A 17855-nucleotide genomic window follows, 5' to 3' on the forward strand; every position below is an offset into this window, starting at 1 on the left:
TGGTATGTCTATATACAATTGAGGTATCACGCTAAAACAGTTCTACTACCTGGTCATCCTCGTTTTTAGCAGGCTCCAATTGAGGCTGCTCGGGCTCTTGGCCTTCACCTTCCTCGTCACGCATGAGAACCTGCACTAATCGGTCGCAGGCCTCTTGCACATTCTCATCCTGGACATTCAAATGTGTCTCACGGATCAGAGGGTAGACCTTGACAGCACGCATCTTATCCCGACCTTCCCGAGAGGTAGTCATGAGGAGCAATGTTTCAAGGTGGGTAGTGACGATGGTGTTGTCGCTGTCGCGCTGTTTGTCAGGGGGCAGAAGCTGAAGATCGGGCAGCATGTCCATACTGTCCTCATCAGAGAATTCCTCCGGTCCGGCAAGAGGGAGGAGCAGGTAAGGCAGGAGGTTGACAGCGTCCTCGTCGAAGAGCATGGGGTGCGAGGCAATGTCGAAGGCCACGTTCTTGATTGTGGATGCTACACCCTTTCGGCGGATGTTACTCTTGTGCTCGGTGAAGACGGTCAACTTGGTGATGGGCACGACGCCGTCGTACTCCTGGCGCTCTGTGAAATACGCCCGACCTTTCTCGGTCTGGGACAGATCGGCGAATACGTATGACAAGTAATCGTAGTTGGCGTTTTTGTTAAGACCACCCTCGGCACCCTTGACGAAACAGTCCATAATCTGGTCAATGGCATTCTCAGAGGTCGATACAGCCTCGGGGACCTTGCGCTTCAGCTCGAACAGTTTTTGGAGGACGTCGGACTTGACCAGGTTGGCCAGCAGCATGGCGACTTCGTCGACGTTGGGATCCTTGACACTCTGGCGCAGCTGTATTAGTATGGATCATGCGCACATACTTCGGCTTCACTCACGGTCAACTTCAAGAGCAGGGTCTCGATGAATTGGTCATCCTCGGCAAGAACCTTCAACACTTCTTCGTCGCCGGACAAGTTGACCAGCATTGTCAATGCATTTTTCGCAATTGGCTATAGCGCATCAGTTGGTATGTCCTCCACTAGATCGATCTCAACGCACAGTGTAATCCCGGGCAAGAAGCTTCAGGTCGCGGATGGGGAGTAATTGATCGCGCTTGAACAGGTCAGGCTGCGCGGTGGAGAATCCGACGAGGTTTTCGGCAGCTAAGTATATACTGTCAGTTCATGCGCTGGTATTTGCGAGGAGTGTTCCGTACCGATTTGTCTGATCTGGGTGTTTCCGTGGTGGAGGAATTCCACCAGCTATAGAATTGGTGAGCTTCTGGATCTCGCAACACGAGTTGCGCAGTCTTACCTCTTCGAGTTCGGTCGGCATATTGTACTCAGCAGTGTATGAGTCTTGACTTGTGTAATGTCCAGCTGAAGTGTGCCCTAAGATTTTTTTCGGAAGTGGGGTGTTTCGACGTCACTAGAATCGCGGAGATGTCTGACCAAGCGGATCTATAAGTCACTGTATACATAGGTTCTAGCTATATTTACATTTCTTTGTCTCCATTTTAGTATTCAACTTAGATTTATAGTACTCAATAGACAATCCTACAAATCGCAGGCAATTGCTCTAATCTCCGGTTGCCCCGCCTCTAGCGTTGTCCGGGGAGATCCTCCATCCTTCCTCTCTACACTCCCAACTCCCAACTCTCTACACCACAGTACACAATGGAACCAAACCTCACCGAGATCCACGACTACCTCATCGAGCTAGCCTTCAAGGCCGGCGACATAATCAACAACGCCCTCCCCGAAACCAGCGGCACAGGAGCAAAGAAGAACAGTCCGTCTCCATCCCCAAACCAAACCAAACAGAACTAACACCCCTTCAGGCGCAGACCTCGTAACAGAATATGACCGCGCAGTCGAAACAATGATCTCAACCTCCCTCTCTGCAAAATACCCCGACTACACCTTCCACGGCGAAGAAACCTACGACCCATCCAAACCCCTGACAGACGCCCCAACCTTCATAGTAGACCCAATAGACGGCACAATCAACTTCATCCACAGCTTCCCCTTCGCCTGTGTCTCACTAGGCTTCGCGGTAAACCGGATCCCCGTCGTGGGCATCGTATACAATCCCTCCACGAAGACACTATACTCAGCGATCAAGGGGCAAGGCGCGTTCGTGAACCGAACCGCGAAGTTGCCCCTGCGTGGTGATTCAGTTGAGCCCTTGACTGGACTGTCTAATGCGCTTGTTGCTATTGAGTGGGGATCTGATCGGAGTGGGGGGAACTTTGATACGAAGGTTAGAACGTTTGAGATGCTTGGGCGGGCGAAGGAGAATGGGGGGGCTATGGTGCGGTCGTTTAGGAGTTTGGGTTCTGCGGCGTTGAATCTTTGTGCTGTTGCTGAGGGGACGGTGGATCTGTATTGGGAGGGTGGGTGTTGGGCTTGGGATGTTTGTGCTGGATGGGTTATTTTGAGTGAGGCTGGTGGACGGATGGTTGGGGGCAATAAGGGAGAGTGGGAGGCTACGTTAGATGGAAGAAAGTATCTTGCGGTAAGAGGGTCACCTGGCGGTGGTGGGCAGGAGGAGATTGTGAAGGAGTTTTGGGGGTATATTCAGGGTGAGATAGTTTACTGATTTATTGGTATATGTTAAAAAGTGCGAATTCACAGTAATTCAAAATCCATCAATGCATTCATTACTTACAGGGTATATCCAAAATACAAAATACTATGTACAATCCAAAGGGCAAGTAAACCCTACATCAGTCTACTGTCGAGACCACCGGAACCCAGAATTAACCTCCTCCTCAAAACCAGACTCACAGTCATCCTCGTCGACCTCTCGATCAGTCCATCGAGCCGAATCCTGCCTCGACACACAGTTTCCACGTTCGGTCGGGCTCATAGTTCGTTGAGATTCATTCTCCCCCGACAAAGTATCACTCCGATGAGCATGATCATGACCCTGCAACGGATCAGACACATTCAACCCAGAGACAGCAGGCAAATCATCAGTATCTTTACCAGTCTCCAGTTCCGGCGTCTTAGTCTGGTCTTCGACCTCATCTCCCGAGCTGGTCGGCCCGACATTGGGAGACCGTGCTCGATCGACACTGCGCTTCTGCGAATCTTCAATGGCTACCACGGGCGTATGCGCGAAATGCGTATCAACCAAGTGTTTCACGACAGGCCACCCGTGGGCATTAGTGAACATGCGTCGAACAATGATGTTGTTATGGGCATCCGGCTCGAGTCGGACTAGGACCTTGCGCCAGGATAGATCGCGGTGGTAGGCTCTGGCGATTTTCTCTTCGACCTTTAGGCCGCTCTCGGCGCTGTTTGCACTGGAGCTTGAGCCTGGAGGTAGCTGGGTCGCCGTATGGGGTGCTGACTTTGACTGCTTGTTTTGCAGTGAACCGAATGCCAGTGTGCGTCGCTTGACTGGCATAGGAGGGGGTATATCTTCTGGGTGGTAGATGCGGTCGTGGAAGATGGTTCTGGGTCGCGAGGCAGGATCCAAGATGAACTCTGGCGGTGGAAGTGGAGGCATCAGTAGGTCTCCGGCAGACTCGAAGAAGGTCGTTTTCGGCGGTGTGTGAACGCCGTCGTTCTCGTATGTGGAATGGCCGTGGGTAACAGGCGTCACGCCATCATTCTCGAAAGAGCCTAGAGTCTGGCTGCGTTTGTAGATTCGAGAATTCTTGCCACTATGGGGAGTCTTGTTCTCCTTGGGGCGGAACAGTGACATAAAGGTATCAATGGGACCAAGAGAGGCATTTGCTGAAACATCCTCTTTCACGGGTTCCTCTTCTGGGATACTCGTGTGAGACAAATGATGACTAGGCGGTGCGAGGAACTGGCCGGGTCTCGGAGAGACGGCCTCGTTCCCCTCATCGCTGTTTTGCCCTTGTGGAACTTGAATGGTAGGATGTGAGTGCTGACCAGTCTCAGCTGATTCAGTCAGAGGTGATTCATCACCAGAGCGACCTAAACGTGGAGATTTCGAATGTGCTCCAGTCAACTCTGCCCAGCCCCATTCAGCCATGGTTCCAACAAGTCCGTTGTCCCTCCTCGCCTTCTCAACCCGGTCCAGACCTTTCCAGTCTAGAAACAAGAGACAAGAAGTGCGCAGAGGAACGATTCCATCATTCACCACATTCGAGTAGACAGTCCGATGCTGGAACTTGCTGAGAACCTCATGCGCAGGACCACAGGGTAGAATCCGGAGAAGAGGCTTGGAACCAGGGTCTGATTGGGCTTGATGTTTTGCCGAATCTCCTCTTCCGGCAATAATAGCTCCCCAACCGCTTCGTACTTTCGGTGCTGTCCAGCTCAATCCGAGATCTTGTCCAGTTCGACCAACCAGACCCAAGTCCAGCGCAAACCGGACATACATTGGGTTCTCATTGCTGAGGCCGAGGAAAGGTGTTGCGAGAGCGATGAAGTTGACTGGCTCGATCTTATCAAAGAACTCTGGGGAGTGCTTTTGGATGTATGCAATTGCATATGTCTGAATCAGGCCTCCGAGGGAGTGTCCGATGAAGCTGATACTGGTGATCTGGTAAGGGTGATCTTCACTTCCAATAGTGTTGTCGCTGTTCTCAGTCGCCACATGATGAGGATTAGATTGGTGGGTATGCTGCTTGCGAGCAGTGAAAGGTCGAATGAGTGGATTTGGTTTGGAGCCTTTGAGGGGGAAGTAGGGCTGATCAGGGTATGTCAGAAGCAAAACATATTTGGCAAGACGTTTTCCGAGATATTGAATTCCACGCTCGGTGCGAACAGCGTTGCCAGAGAAGCCTCGGACAATGACTTGCTCTTCGTCACCTTCGTCGACATCAACTTGGCACCCATCAGCAGATTTGGCATGGCTTGCCCTCCTTCGCTGTCTCTTCGTAGCCGCATCAATGCTCTCCTTCATATAGAGCATGTCCGTACCCAGATTGCTGTGAAGCCCATGCGTCAGTAGCACAAGATGTACCTTCTTCTTCGACTTCTTCTTGGCATCTGCAGGTGCTTCAGGTCTGCTCTGCGGATCTGGATATTCTTCCGTTGGAGTCCTCGGATCATGGCTCTCCTGCTTTGCACCCTCCGACTCTTCTGCAGTAGGAAAAGGCGGACTATTCCACAAACTATTCGTATCATCGACCTGCAAAGCAATCGACTTCGAATAAACACCCTTAGCAGCAAGCACCTGCTTCCCCCTAGCATCAGGCGACCAATGATCCAGCATTTTCCCAGGAGGACCATGTCCACTACTCCAACCCCCACCAGAGAAGTATTCCAGCGATTTCTCATCACGCCCAACCAGTAACTCGAAATGCACCGCCGCACTACTCGAGAATATCACCTGCGACTGTATCTCAACAATCCAAGTAACACTCTGCTCCGCATTTGACCCATCATTCCCGGATGATCCGAAATTCTGCGCATTCTGGACGTAGGACGGGACCTTGATGACGGCATCCCAACCACCCCCAGCCTTGAGATACGGCTCATATTGCGGGGCGCCTTCTAGATCTTGTCGTTCATACTTTGTATTCGGGTCGAATTTCGCCGGGTAGCAGGCAGCGTAGAGCGTGTAGGGGCCGTGGAGGTATGCGGCGCGCAATGGGAGCGCGGAGGTGTTCTTCACTCGCACGTAGAGCTCGGAGGGGATGGGGAGGATTGGATCTGCTGCAGGCGTGTAGGTTATCGTATATCTGAACAACCGCGGTTAGCATATGGAGTGTAGATTAGGAGTCTGTTGGACTCAGGGCACGCGACAGTTGGTACTGCCCCGTGAGTATGCTCCATGCTCCATGCTCCATTCTCCAAGCTTGGAACTGCACTTCCTCCTTGGCAAGCTCACCTGACCACTTCGCCTACTCGCACACTTCCAACTTGGTGGATCATCAACATCTCTGTTGCTTGTTTGGCGTCGGGGCTTTTGCGCCACCCGGAAAGGGTGTGGTATCGGGAGCCTTCAGAGGAGAGGGTTCGGTCTGGGGACTGAGAGGCGGAATAGGTGCGCGCAGTGATCAGCATCGAATCGGACGGGCAATTCCATCTCAAAAGAGAAATAAATCTGAGGCCCTGAAGGGTTGGGGCTGTGTTTATCGGAGATGGCGGGAGAGACACATGATTGGGATCGGCGACTCGGCATTCTATACTTCATTCTGATATTTATATTATGACTGCATTCTAGCATGAGTATAAGTGTTACTGCTACTGAATTAAGTGAAGCAACCGCTTAGTCTCTTTATACAACTCCAGCCATCCACCCCTCTCAACAGCAACAATCTTACCATCAATACAAACCCGCCTCCATCTCTCCTCATCCTCAAGGAAATCAATCCTCAACCCTTCAATATTAACATAGGTAACCGTGCCCTCTGCAACATGCTTCCCACCCTGATAAGCAAGAGCCATCAAGTGCAACGCATCCTGCGGCGACATAGGTCCAAACCGAATGAACCTCATATCTCCACTAAGCGGCACAGACTCAGGAGAAATCAAAAACTCCTTCTCAAGACGCGGAACCATAGCAGCAAGCGCATACATATGCTCATCACTTTCCACAATTTCCTGACGAATATCCCCATCTTCCCCATCCTTCCGCAGAGATATCGTAATCTTCCCCTTGAACCGATGACAAGGCGACCCGTCCGATGGATAAAGCAGCTCATTAGCAGCCATTTTAAAACGATCAATACCGAATTTGCGGTATTCGAATGTATCACTATCCGCAACGAGCGCGGCATGAAGACCCCAGCTTGCAACGACTGCACAGTGTACCGTCCGGTAAGCAGCATCGTCACGATCACCGTCACTGTCTATCGGCATCCGCTGACGACCCTCATCAATGACAAACTGACTCCCAGGTGAGAATCGAGCGCCGAAGACTGGGATGGGAGCTGGCGTGCCTCGGAGTAGCGTAGACAAACCTGGTATCGGACCAGATCGTAGTCCAATTGAACTCGCCATGGCGTTCCCTGTCCCGCATGGGATCAGGACGATAATAGGCGGGACTTTCACTGTTTGCTTTGATTTGTAGAATATGTCGAGGATGTCAATCAGGCCGCCATCTCCTGAGAGGAGGATGATGGTCTGGGGTACGCCTTCGGCGGCATGCTTGATGAATTTGGTTTGTGCTAATTCGGTGATTGTCTGTGCAGATTCTGTTTCGTAGATTTCGATGCCTTTTAGCCCGATGTTGGTGAATAGAGGTTGGAGGGCATCTTGGAAGACGGCTTTGGCTTTGCCTGTTCCTGAGCCTATGGATATCACCACTTGGATCACAGGTGGCTTGTCTGTGTTTTGAATGTGGCTTGGGATCGTCGTTAAGAAGCTGCTAAGCTCTATCGGTAAGTTTTTTATATCGAGTTTCTTTAGGTATGTGTGCTCTCCTGACTTGGCGCTGTCTTTTTTGGCTTGCTCGAAGAACAGTACGCGATGCTTGTTGGGCGCTGGACCTGGCAGTATACACAGGATGTCGTCGAAGTCAATGTTGCCATCAGTGTATTTCAGCGTGTTGCCGGCTATGTCGACCTCGAAAGCTGATTCAACCATTTTGGAGTGAGACTTGGAAAGAAGTGTCCAGCGGTCCAAGAAGAAATAGGTCAACACGGGCGTTCGGGCGTTGATAAGCCGCGGGGCACCGCTTACGGTCCTTTGATCCTTCTACATGTGATTTATATTTGTGACTATGATTCCATTCCCGTTTCTAAATTGCTTTTCTAGATAGTACAGTCAATAGAGTACAAACACAATTCAATAATCAAATAGTAAAGTCAATTTATGCGTATTATTGACCAGAGGCCTCGTGCGGGGCGTCTTCATCAGGATGAGCGGTATGCTTGTCGCTCAGGTTAACTGCGATGAAGGTTTTAGGAAGTTCCACCCTGGGCATAATTAGAAACCTCTATCACATCCTGAAGGATTGGGGCAACTCACGTATTAAATTTGGCCTTCAATGTTTCAATCACCTCCTTCCAGTCCTGGTGAGCTGTCAAGCTTCGTCGCGGGGCACAGCCGATGGCGTGCCTCGAGTCGAGTTGCACGTCAAGAGGATCAAAGGCGTGACAGCCGGGACTGACGGAGATGCGGATGGAGTAGGAGTAGGAGTCTGACTCGCTATCCCGAGCCTCATATAGTTCGAAGCAGATCTGAGAGAGATAGTCTAGCTCGGGTATGGCGCTCCTGGCAATCTTGGTTTGGATTCCCCCTTCCAGGATGCAGTTCAAGAGGGTATAGATGTGAGATTCCTTAGTGAAGTAGAAGAAAGATTTGGCATCCTGTGATGCTTGCACTTCTTCCAGGTCTCGGACAATCTCTTGCAGAAGAGGGAGGGATGTTAGGAGACCAATCTCCAGCTTCTCACTATCGGTAATACCGTATTCCTGGGGTGTCACATAGTCAAACAGGACCTTGGCCAGCTTGTACAGCTCCCGGAGCTTAGAGAGTCGTTCATCCATCTTGCACTTGGAAGACTTGGCACCAGGGAAAAGCTTGAAGTAGTGATCATATGAATCATCCAGCGCCCGGAGGTGGGGGAGTGACTCGAGCACGCTACGCTTCTTCAACCCGAAGCGATGAGCAAATGTCTGAGTTTCTTCGGGTTTTTCGCTTCCAGACTCCTGCGCTTGCTTAGATTCCCCAACTTCTGACTTTGGGCTCTTGCCCTTCAAGCTGGCATTGTCATCCTCATCAACGGCAATATCTGGAGGCATGAAGACCCATTCGAGGAATTGCCTATTGTGGAGGGCATCGAATTTCATGCTGTCGTACAACTCAGAAAGCTTGCTAGGATCAACCTTCTCAGTGTCGCAGAATTCTGCGAAGAGCTTCTCCCATCGCTCCTTGAAGAGCCGGGGATCTTCACCCGCGCACCAACGACCCTGAATGTTCTCGATACTGGGGTGTTCAGATGGAGTACCATCAGCCTGGGCAGCATCGATATCATTGGATGTAGCAGGTGTGAGGTGCGATGAACTGGCAATCTTCTCAAAGTTGTGTCGCATCACGCTACGGTGGAACTTCATCAGTTCGACGACCGTGGCGAGCACAACCGAAGGCTCTGGGATGTTGCTATCCTTGGGCCAAGCGAATTGCGAAGGCGCCGATCCTTCTCTCAGGAGCAATTTAAGCTTCTTCTTGACTTTATCCATGACATCCTTGGCAGCATTGGAGTCGTCAAGTAAGTCCTTGCGGACCTGAATCAAGTCTTCGGGGATGTCCTTCTGGTCTAAGAATGAACAGGCCCAAATTTGTGCTAATTAGAAGGATTGTTAGCATGCAATTGATTACAAGGAGGTTGCCTCCCAAGAAGGTGGGTGGGTGGGTTTAAACTCACCACTAGTGCTCACTCTGCGTTCCGAGCTGGTAAACAGACGAACGTTGTTGAGTGCCTCCCTGTTCATCAACTTCAGATCATCGCGCATGTTCAATCCAAGATCCTGCGATTGATAACGGGCAGCATGAGTAGGCTCTCCTCCCCATTTAATCACAAGCTGTAGCTTATCCAAGATCAAGTCATTCTCAGCAGCAGAGAAGCGGGAGAATGTTGCACCAGAGATGGAATCACTTCGTGCCTGGCGCAGCTCCTCAGTTTCCGCATGCTCGGGATCCTCCGGCACAGGTGTAAGAGGCTCTTCGCCTATAACAGCTCCAGGAGTGGAAACAACAGGTGTAGTATCACCCATCTCCTCTGCAGTCCGCTTTCTGAACATGGGCTTGATCTGAACCTTGGTTCCGGGCCAACCGCCCTTCTTTTCCAGAGAGGTGCGGAGCAACTTCAGCTTCTCCATATCTTCCAGGCCCTTCTCCATGGCTTCTTTGACTGCATCAGATACACTGGACAACGCAGCCTCACCCTTGATCACTATCTCTTCCTGGTGGCCCTTGAGAAGGTTCACAAAGGGTTGACTGTGGAAGGTGAATTTGAACTTTTGCTTGGGAGTTCGGTCTGCATGACGAATCACTGCGACCATTCCCTTCAATTTCCAAGAGTGCTTGGAAGCCGGAAGAGGGGGAAGAGCTTCGTCGTTGGCATGTTGCACCGAGAGAGCTGGTGACTTCGCATTAGAGGGACTGTAGGCACGAGAAGCAGAGTGCCCCTCGCGGGAGTTCAGCTTGCTAAGAGCAGCGCCAATATCAGCGCTCTCCACTCCAGATGAAGAGGCCACCGACGGAGTGGCAGTAGATACCTCCGAGGGAAGGTTATCGTTTGCTTTGTGGGATCCTTGGACGCCGTAAAGTCTGGAATGGCTAGGAGACTTCAGCAATGTTTTCAAGGCCTGGCGATGAGACCCAGCAGTGCTCCTCCTGGATGGTCCGATGTCCGGAGATGGGGGCTCAGAAGCATCGATTGGTCCTTCACATTTACGTCTCTCGTTCAGGAAAATATCTCGCAGAATGTTGGCACACTTGTCGTAATAGTCATTGTTGTCCTTGACAAAACTCCAGCCATTGACATCAATGACGTAGCTCTTGTCTCCCACACGGAGCATGTCAAAGCCGCAAATCCTCTGGCCAAATCCATTAGAGATCTTGGAAGCAATTGCCGCTTCTTCCTTGCCAAGTTTCGTGATGTAACGAATTTCCTTTCCGTGGGTGTTACGCCGGACAAGTCCATCCACCACGGGAGACTTGCGTGTCTCTGCATGACAGAAATCGGGTCCGACTGTGTAGGCCTTGACATCCTCGGCATTGTCGACTCTGAGGAATTGCTCGTACAGATAACTTGTATCGTTCTCGGTAACCGATCGTGGCACAGACAAATTGGGATCGTATTCTGAGCTCTTGTTGCCAACCTTTCGGAAGAGCCGTCTTCCACCACCGCCATACTGAGAGTCGTTGGGGAAGTAGATGTGAATGTTATGGTCTTCACCATTGACTGGCTTTTCGACAAAAGGCTTCTTGAAGACTTTGCCGTCAACAATCAATGATTCGCCGTCCTCGGACATAGAGACACTCTGAGTTCTGGGAGCACCACCACCAGTCCCGTCTTCCGGACCTGGAAGTTTCACACCCGTAAGGCGATAGATATGCTGGCCCAGTTCGGGCGATTCCAGAACTGGACCGCCATCACGGTTGACTTCCAACCGTTTCGGGGTGGGAACACCCATATGATCGAGGATCTGCAGACACAACCTCCGATCCCACAACACCTTTTGCATAGGTAGGTCATTGACACAGAGCGGTTTCCGCAACTTCGCATACGCAATCGCCTTATCTAAGGGGAATCCGTCGGAGAAAAATGCCACCAAGAAATCACACACTGGCCAATTTTCCACGGCCTCGTCAAGAATCACTTTGTCACCAAAAACAATCACCTCGAAATCACCCTTTGATTGTAAACGGGTCAGGATATTCTGGCTTGGCTTGCTGCGAGCCTTGACATCCAAAGCACATACTCCAATCCTCCATGGCTTGAGAGAGCTGGATTCCATCTCGCTGATAGAGCTTGCAGTTGTACTGGCAGCTGTGCTTCCACTGAATCTTCTGGGTGCTCGACTCGAGGAGCGTGTAGAATGTCCAATTAAACCACCGGGCCGAAATTCAGATCCCGGTTCGGGTTTTCCTGTGGTCTTTGGATGGACAGGCTTTGTTGGCGACAATCCCGTTGGCTCGGGGATCAAACCTGTAGGGGTCTGCTCGTTCTCGGACTCCATCGGCGAGGGAGGGGAGGCCGTCATGATAGGTTCCGTAGGGGTCGAGGAGTCGGCATTGAGAGAGCCTCCGAGATCCATAGCGGACACTGGGAATGTCCCACTGATAGGAGGGGCAAAGTGGGGGTGAATATGATAACAGAAACTCCGACAAGAAGATGTGTTTAACTAAGACAAGAGAGAAGAGAAGAATTGATCAACGTCGCATTCGGAGAGAAAGACTGTATTACCAAAGAATGGGCCCGCAGGCGGAGAGACGGTGAAGAGGTTCACCAACTTTATATTTGCGCTCATGACGAGCCGTTGAAAGTATCGAGTGGTGAGTATCTTCTGGGGCTATTATGTCTCTTCCGTGCTTCTGGAATTGAGAGTATTTTGTACTTATAGCCAGGTACTTTGCCTGAGCGTACTCATTACGCATACATCATTGGTAAGGTGATCAACTCCATGAGGCAAATGTTGATGACATGGAGTCTCGAGATTACCAGACCGAATTAATTCAGATATACGTCAAATTCTATCTATCGAGCTTGATAATGATATCCTCCACATAAATATATCAACATAATTGATCCTGTTACAAGTACTTGATACTTCGTGATCATGTACTTCTTCCCGTAATGGCAGGCGGTCTCCACCGTGCAGGATTAGGCGGGGCAGAAAAAAAACAGCGGGAAAAAAAAGAAGCTCAGATTGAGACGACTTCAAACACATACTGTACTGCAAGTGCTGTTTGTGGGGGATATCTGGAAGTCAATGGTAATTGAAATATTACATTGGCACTCTTAATATCTTGATTCCCCGCTGCCTCACCAGCATTTATCTCGAGTCGATATCCAGACTCCCTATCAGCATGCCTGCTGCTAGCGACAAGCACGATGCGCCTCTGGCCAAGAGGCAGAAGCGCACATCGCAACTGTCCAAGGGTCAATCGCGAGGCTCCAAGATCTTCGCTCCTTTCCGGGTATGTGGAAGGTCACACTCCGAACTCGATGATCCAGCTGACAATGTCCCGTGAAGACATTAGGATTAGTGTCACCCACACCGGTCCCTTTCACTTCGGTTCGCCTGGGCAAATCGACCTTTCAGATTACCACTTCGGTCGGACATTCCCTGCAGACTTACGATTTGCGCCGTGGACTGAATCTTGTCTTCCTGAGTCGGCCTCAAACCCCCGAGATTATCACCGCAACTTGCGCATGGCAGGATAAGGTATTCGCGTCATGGGGCCATCTCCGGCCGCGGTCCCCGGGTGGTGTCTGGGTTTTCAAGCGTGGAAAGAAGGTCGCAGCTCTTGATAGCCCCTCGGACCTGACGGGTCCCATCCAGCGATTAGTCGTGTTCGGTTCGTGGGTCGTTGGTTGCTGGGCTGGTGGTGTTGAAGTGTGGAAGACAGGAACATACGAGCACTATGCTAGTCTGCGTGCGCAGCCCGTTCACGGCTCTGATCAGGTCTACACCGGTGTCATGTGCAACATGCCAACTTATCTGAACAAGGTCTTCGTGGGCCGCACCGATGGAGCGGTTGATATTTGGAACCTCCGCAGCGGAAAGCTCCTCTTCACTCTGCCTGCTCTGTCTGCAGGGGCTGGACCTGTGACTGCTATCAGCTCAACCCCCGCTCTGTCTCTTGTTGCCATTGCGTATAAGAGCGGCGCATTGTCGATTCAAAATGTCAACTCTGGCCTAACAGTTTTGGCTCTGCGGGCTGCCTCGTCTCGGGGCCTTCCCGTGACGTCTATCACATTCCGAAGTGATGGTCTTGGTGCTGGTTCCGAAGGCCGCACCCCAGGTGTCATGGCCACTGCATCGAGCGGCAGTGGTGATATCACTCTCTGGGATCTGAATGAGGGAGGCCGTGTTGCCGGCATTCTCCGTGGTGCTCACAAGGTTATGAGTGGCGAGAAGTCCATGGGAGCGAACAACGTTGAATTCCTGGATGGTCAGCCCGTGATGGTGTCCTCTGGTGATGACAACGCACTGAGGACTTGGATCTTTGACGCCACCCCCTTCTCACCTATCCCCAGACCTCTTCATGCAAGAAACGGTCACTCCGCTGCTGTCAGCGCCATTGACTTCCTGCCAGCCTCTTCGGACGGATCCGATTCCGGCGGCAAGTGGCTCATGAGTGCTAGCAAGGACTGCAGTCTCTGGGGACTCAGTCTGCGCAAGGATAGCCAACATACAGAAATATCACAAGGCAATGTGGAAAGCAAGGCCAAGAAGACAGGCCAGAGTAACTCGAGCAAATCGTCAGTGGATGATCTCAAGGCTCCCGAGATTTCTTGTATCGCTTCCAGTCTGAACCGTGATGCTGGCATGGGTATCACAACCTCTGGGCCTATTTGGTCGAACCCCAAGGTTACAAACGCCGATGCTTCCAATGCAACCGGCTGGGAAAGTGTGGTCACTGGTCATCGGGGCGACAAGTTCGCACGTACTTGGTTCTGGGGTAAGAAGAAGGCAGGTCGCTGGGCGTTTGAGACTAGCGACGGAACGGAAGTCAAGGTATGTACTTACTCGGAATATTTGGTTCTTTATTACTAACAATTCTGTACAGAGCGTGGCAATGTCGCAATGTGGAACTTTCGCCGTCATTGGTTCAGCTGGAGGTGCCATTGACATGTTTAACATGCAATCTGGACAACACCGCCAGAGCTTCCCAGCCCGTCTACCAAAGTCTCGCGTGAGTAAGCTCAACATTACGCCCTCGACAAAGCACACCAAGGCTGTCACCGGATTGATGATTGACAGTCTGAACCGGACCGTCGTCAGCTGTGGATTGGATGGCAAAGTAAAGTTCTGGGATCTTCTTTCTGGATCATTCATCGACGAGCTCGATTGGCACCCAATGGCTGCCATTACTGGACTTCGCTACAACAAGGCCAGTGAGTTGGTCGCCTTCAGCTGTGACGACCTCTCGATCCGTGTGATCGACCTCGAGACCAAGAAGCTTGTCCGTGAGTTCTGGGGATGTGTGGGCCAGGTCAATGACTTCATCTTCTCAAATGATGGACGATGGGTCATTGCGGCGTCTATGGACTCAGTGGTCCGTGTTTGGGATCTACCCACTGGACATCTCATCGATATCTTCCGGGTATCCAGCACATGTGTTGCCCTGACTATGTCATCCACTGGTGAATTCCTTGCTACTGCCCACGCTGGTAGTATTGGCATTAGTCTCTGGAGCAACCGCAGTCTCTTCATGCCCATCTCGACCAAGAACCTGGACGAGAGTGTCATTGAGAACGTTGGCGTCCCAGCCACATCCGGCGAGAGTGGTGCTGGTCTCGTTGAGGCGGCCTTTGTTGATGTTGCTGAAGATGACGAGGCTGAGGGCCCAGTTCTGGCAACTGAACAACTACAAAACAATATGATGACTCTCAGTCTGGTTCCCAAGAGCAGATGGCAGTCACTGATCCACCTCGATACTATTCGGGTAAGACCTATTTACCATTTGCATCATAAGAATTCCAAAGCTAATAATTAAACAGGAACGTAACAAGCCCAAGGAAGCACCCAAGGCACCCGAGAAGGCACCTTTCTTCCTCCCATCCATGCTCAGCTCCAGCGGACCTGAGCCAGCCGCCTCCAGCAATGACGCCGTTGAAGCCGGATTCCTCGCGCAAACCGCTGAGGCCGAACGTCTACGCATCGCCAAGTTGCAAAATGGCGAAACAGGCCCCTCCTCCCAGACCGTCTTCACTCGGTCCTTGGAAGCCGGTCACAAATCCGGCAACTATGATTCTTTCATCGACCACCTCAAGTCCCTCCCTCCCGCCAAGGCCGATCTCGAGATTCGGTCATTGGATCCTCGCGTCCGCGCTGGACACTCTGAATTGTCCGACTTCGTCATTGCTCTCACTAACCGCTTGAAGTCCAAGAGAGACTTTGAAATGGTCAATGCTTGGATGGCGGTGTTCCTGAAGATTCACTCCGATACTGTCTCCCTCAGCTCACAGAGAGATGGACCCGAGTTCCGTCTCTTGCAGAAGGTTTTGGCTTCTTGGGCTCAGGAGCAGGAGCGGGAAGGAAAGCGTTTGGCTGAGTTGGTTGGATACTGTCGTGGTGTTGTTGGATTCTTGCGGTCTGCCCGGTAAAGGACTAGAGTCATTGAATGGGTCTGGCGTATGTAAATGAGCAGTCTAATTTGTTTCAATATATGCATAGTTTATGCTTTCGGGATATATGAATAGTCCCGCAAAATCCGCATAACCAAGCTCTCCTAAACCGTGCATTTGTTCGTTTCCGTATCTGAGGTATGTAGACATGACAGTTTGACTTATGGTTGAAATAAACATCCAAGCCATCTATATTTCTGTTAGTGCCCGTCACCCGCGGTCCATCCAACCTGACTAATACAACCAGGAAAATATCCGCCAGCCAACACTCCAATTCCTACACACTATGGGAATTCAATACCTCACCAAACACCTCCTCCCGTATGCCGAGAGCATCCAACTCAATGGGCAAACACCAGGCCTAGAAGACCCCCCGCGCGTACGAGGAGTCGTCATCGACGGTCCAAGTCTAGTATACCATGTGCACCACCGCCTACTTTCATGGATAGACCCAAGCTGCGACATCCTAGACGTCCAACCAAGCTGCGATGAGGTCAGTCGCGGGGTATGTAGCTACCTCCTCCAATTGAACGAACTAGGTGTTGAAATGTGAGCATTCCACACCCCACCATCCATCCCACCATCCCACCTAACACTTCCTCGCATACATCTACATTTGCAATAAGCAAAAACCCACTAACAACATATAACCAGCCATAAAATTTGCTTCGATGGCGCCCTCCCAACCCCAAAACGCGAAACACGCCTAAGCAGAAACGAAAAATCCCGCAAAAGACTCGAGCTCGCACGACGCGATCTCCCCCTCCACACAGCACCAAAGTCCCGACCCCCCATAAACCCAAAAGCAGGCCAAATATGGTGCAGTCGTGGTCTACCTAGTCGAAGAAAGAATCTGCCCGAAAACCCATTCATGGTCTCAACCGTCTACGAAGATCTCAAAGGCCGCTGGAGCAAAGAATCCATACGCAACAATGTCGACGAGGATATCACCTCTCTCATTCATCAAGAAGAATATCCCTGGGCAGAGAGGACAGTCATGGTTCCCGGCGAAGCAGACGTGGAATGTGCGCGTGTTGCGAAAGCAACGGGGTCGGCTGTCCTATCCGGTGATTCGGATTTGATGGTTCATGACCTTGGGCCGGAGGGTTCTGTTGTTTTCCTTGATTCTGTGCAGACACCTTCGGGCGTGTGGGATGCTGTTGCGGGTGATATTCGCGGGTTGAGGATTTGTCCGGCTGTTCTTGCGCGAAAGCTGGGTGTTGCTAGTATTCAACGGTTTGCGTTTGCGTTGACGCAGAATCCGCATTTGAGGTTTGCGCAAATTGTGCAGGCGGCTAAGGATGATGGGGGTGTTACTGAGTCTTCGGATGTGTATCGGAACTTTTTGAGGGAGTATGAAGATCAAGATACGCATTTGCAGCCGGCTGTTGGGGCGGGCTGTTTGGTTCAGGACTTGGATCCTAGGGTTTCGGAGTTGGTTTGGCAGTATCAGCTTCCTAGGATTTATTGTTCGGATGGTGTGCCGCATGTTTATCTTGGGGTTTTGAGTGAAGATCATGCTAGGCAATGTGCTTGGAGGCATGGGAGGGATTATCGTGCTCTTGGGTATTCGTTCTTCAATCTCTCCAGGGCTGCTGATAATCGGTACTCAATTGTGCGTGAGTATGTTCGTCGCGGTGGGAGGATTGTTGCCGATGAGGTGGCTCTCAGTGAGGAACCGTACGTGAAGTTGGAGTTAGGGCTCCTTCGGAGTCGGCTTGAATCTACACGAGATACCTTCGGGCATAGTCTGGCCACAGAGAGGTTCTGGGTCCTGTTCGCTCTTTCGGAGATCTACCGCGATGCGAGTACGACTCCAACTGGAAAGCAAGTAGAAAAGTTCCTTGCAAAGGGGTACATGGGTCAGAGGACTGATTGGGCGGATGTTCAGCTCCTCGGTCAGATCCAGGCTACATTGTATTCTCTACGGGTACTGAAGCAGCTTCTTGATATCGCAGCTCCTGATGACGACTCGGTTGAATCCAGGTCATTACTTGCAGAGTTGCCACCGCTATATATCATGATGTCGCGGCGGAGGATGATTGAGAGCTTTGCTGACAATCGGATCGCTAAGGATGCGGTTCGTCGATTGTTCACAACATTTTTTTAATAACTATAATACATGCTGCAGTCC

General features: G+C 51.2%; 7 protein-coding genes across 7 annotated transcripts; 3 read left to right on the top strand and 4 right to left on the bottom strand.

Moving 5' to 3' along the window:
* Nucleotides 1-31: 31 nt before the first annotated feature.
* On the bottom strand, nt 32-1318 carry N7508_009932 (protein HGH1; the record flags this gene model as incomplete). Its single annotated transcript, XM_058467992.1, has 5 exons — nt 32-826; nt 880-993; nt 1043-1146; nt 1200-1245; nt 1298-1318. 5 exons carry the CDS (start codon nt 1316-1318, stop codon nt 32-34), a joined length of 1080 nt encoding a protein of 359 aa, XP_058315838.1.
* A 341-nt stretch (nt 1319-1659) lies between these two features.
* On the top strand, nt 1660-2584 carry N7508_009933 (inositol monophosphatase family protein; the record flags this gene model as incomplete). The annotated part of the gene is made up of 2 exons (XM_058467993.1): nt 1660-1774; nt 1824-2584. 2 exons carry the CDS (start codon nt 1660-1662, stop codon nt 2582-2584), a joined length of 876 nt encoding a protein of 291 aa, XP_058315839.1.
* A 132-nt stretch (nt 2585-2716) lies between these two features.
* On the bottom strand, nt 2717-5976 carry N7508_009934 (lipase ROG1 family protein; the record flags this gene model as incomplete). Its single annotated transcript, XM_058467994.1, has 2 exons — nt 2717-5651; nt 5801-5976. 2 exons carry the CDS (start codon nt 5974-5976, stop codon nt 2717-2719), a joined length of 3111 nt encoding a protein of 1036 aa, XP_058315840.1.
* Nucleotides 5977-6156: 180 nt separating this feature from the next.
* On the bottom strand, nt 6157-7500 carry N7508_009935 (uncharacterized protein; the record flags this gene model as incomplete). The annotated part of the gene is made up of 1 exon (XM_058467995.1): nt 6157-7500. The coding sequence occupies one exon, from the start codon at nt 7498-7500 to the stop codon at nt 6157-6159; it is 1344 nt and encodes a 447-aa protein (XP_058315841.1).
* A 235-nt stretch (nt 7501-7735) lies between these two features.
* On the bottom strand, nt 7736-11681 carry N7508_009936 (inositol polyphosphate kinase VIP1; the record flags this gene model as incomplete). Its single annotated transcript, XM_058467996.1, has 3 exons — nt 7736-7832; nt 7885-9202; nt 9284-11681. The coding sequence occupies 3 exons, from the start codon at nt 11679-11681 to the stop codon at nt 7736-7738; spliced, it is 3813 nt and encodes a 1270-aa protein (XP_058315842.1).
* A 772-nt stretch (nt 11682-12453) lies between these two features.
* Nucleotides 12454-15700, top strand: N7508_009937 (rRNA-processing protein UTP21; the record flags this gene model as incomplete). The annotated part of the gene is made up of 4 exons (XM_058467997.1): nt 12454-12564; nt 12621-14108; nt 14161-15039; nt 15095-15700. The coding sequence occupies 4 exons, from the start codon at nt 12454-12456 to the stop codon at nt 15698-15700; spliced, it is 3084 nt and encodes a 1027-aa protein (XP_058315843.1).
* A 307-nt stretch (nt 15701-16007) lies between these two features.
* N7508_009938 (uncharacterized protein) lies at nt 16008-17831 on the top strand (the record flags this gene model as incomplete). The annotated part of the gene is made up of 2 exons (XM_058467998.1): nt 16008-16270; nt 16376-17831. The coding sequence occupies 2 exons, from the start codon at nt 16008-16010 to the stop codon at nt 17829-17831; spliced, it is 1719 nt and encodes a 572-aa protein (XP_058315844.1).
* Between the last annotated feature and the right edge of the window lie 24 nt (nt 17832-17855).

Source organism: Penicillium antarcticum (genome assembly GCF_028974205.1).
Source record: "Penicillium antarcticum strain IBT 31339 chromosome Unknown utg000009l_segment0_segment0, whole genome shotgun sequence".
Lineage (NCBI taxonomy): Eukaryota > Fungi > Ascomycota > Eurotiomycetes > Eurotiales > Aspergillaceae > Penicillium > Penicillium antarcticum.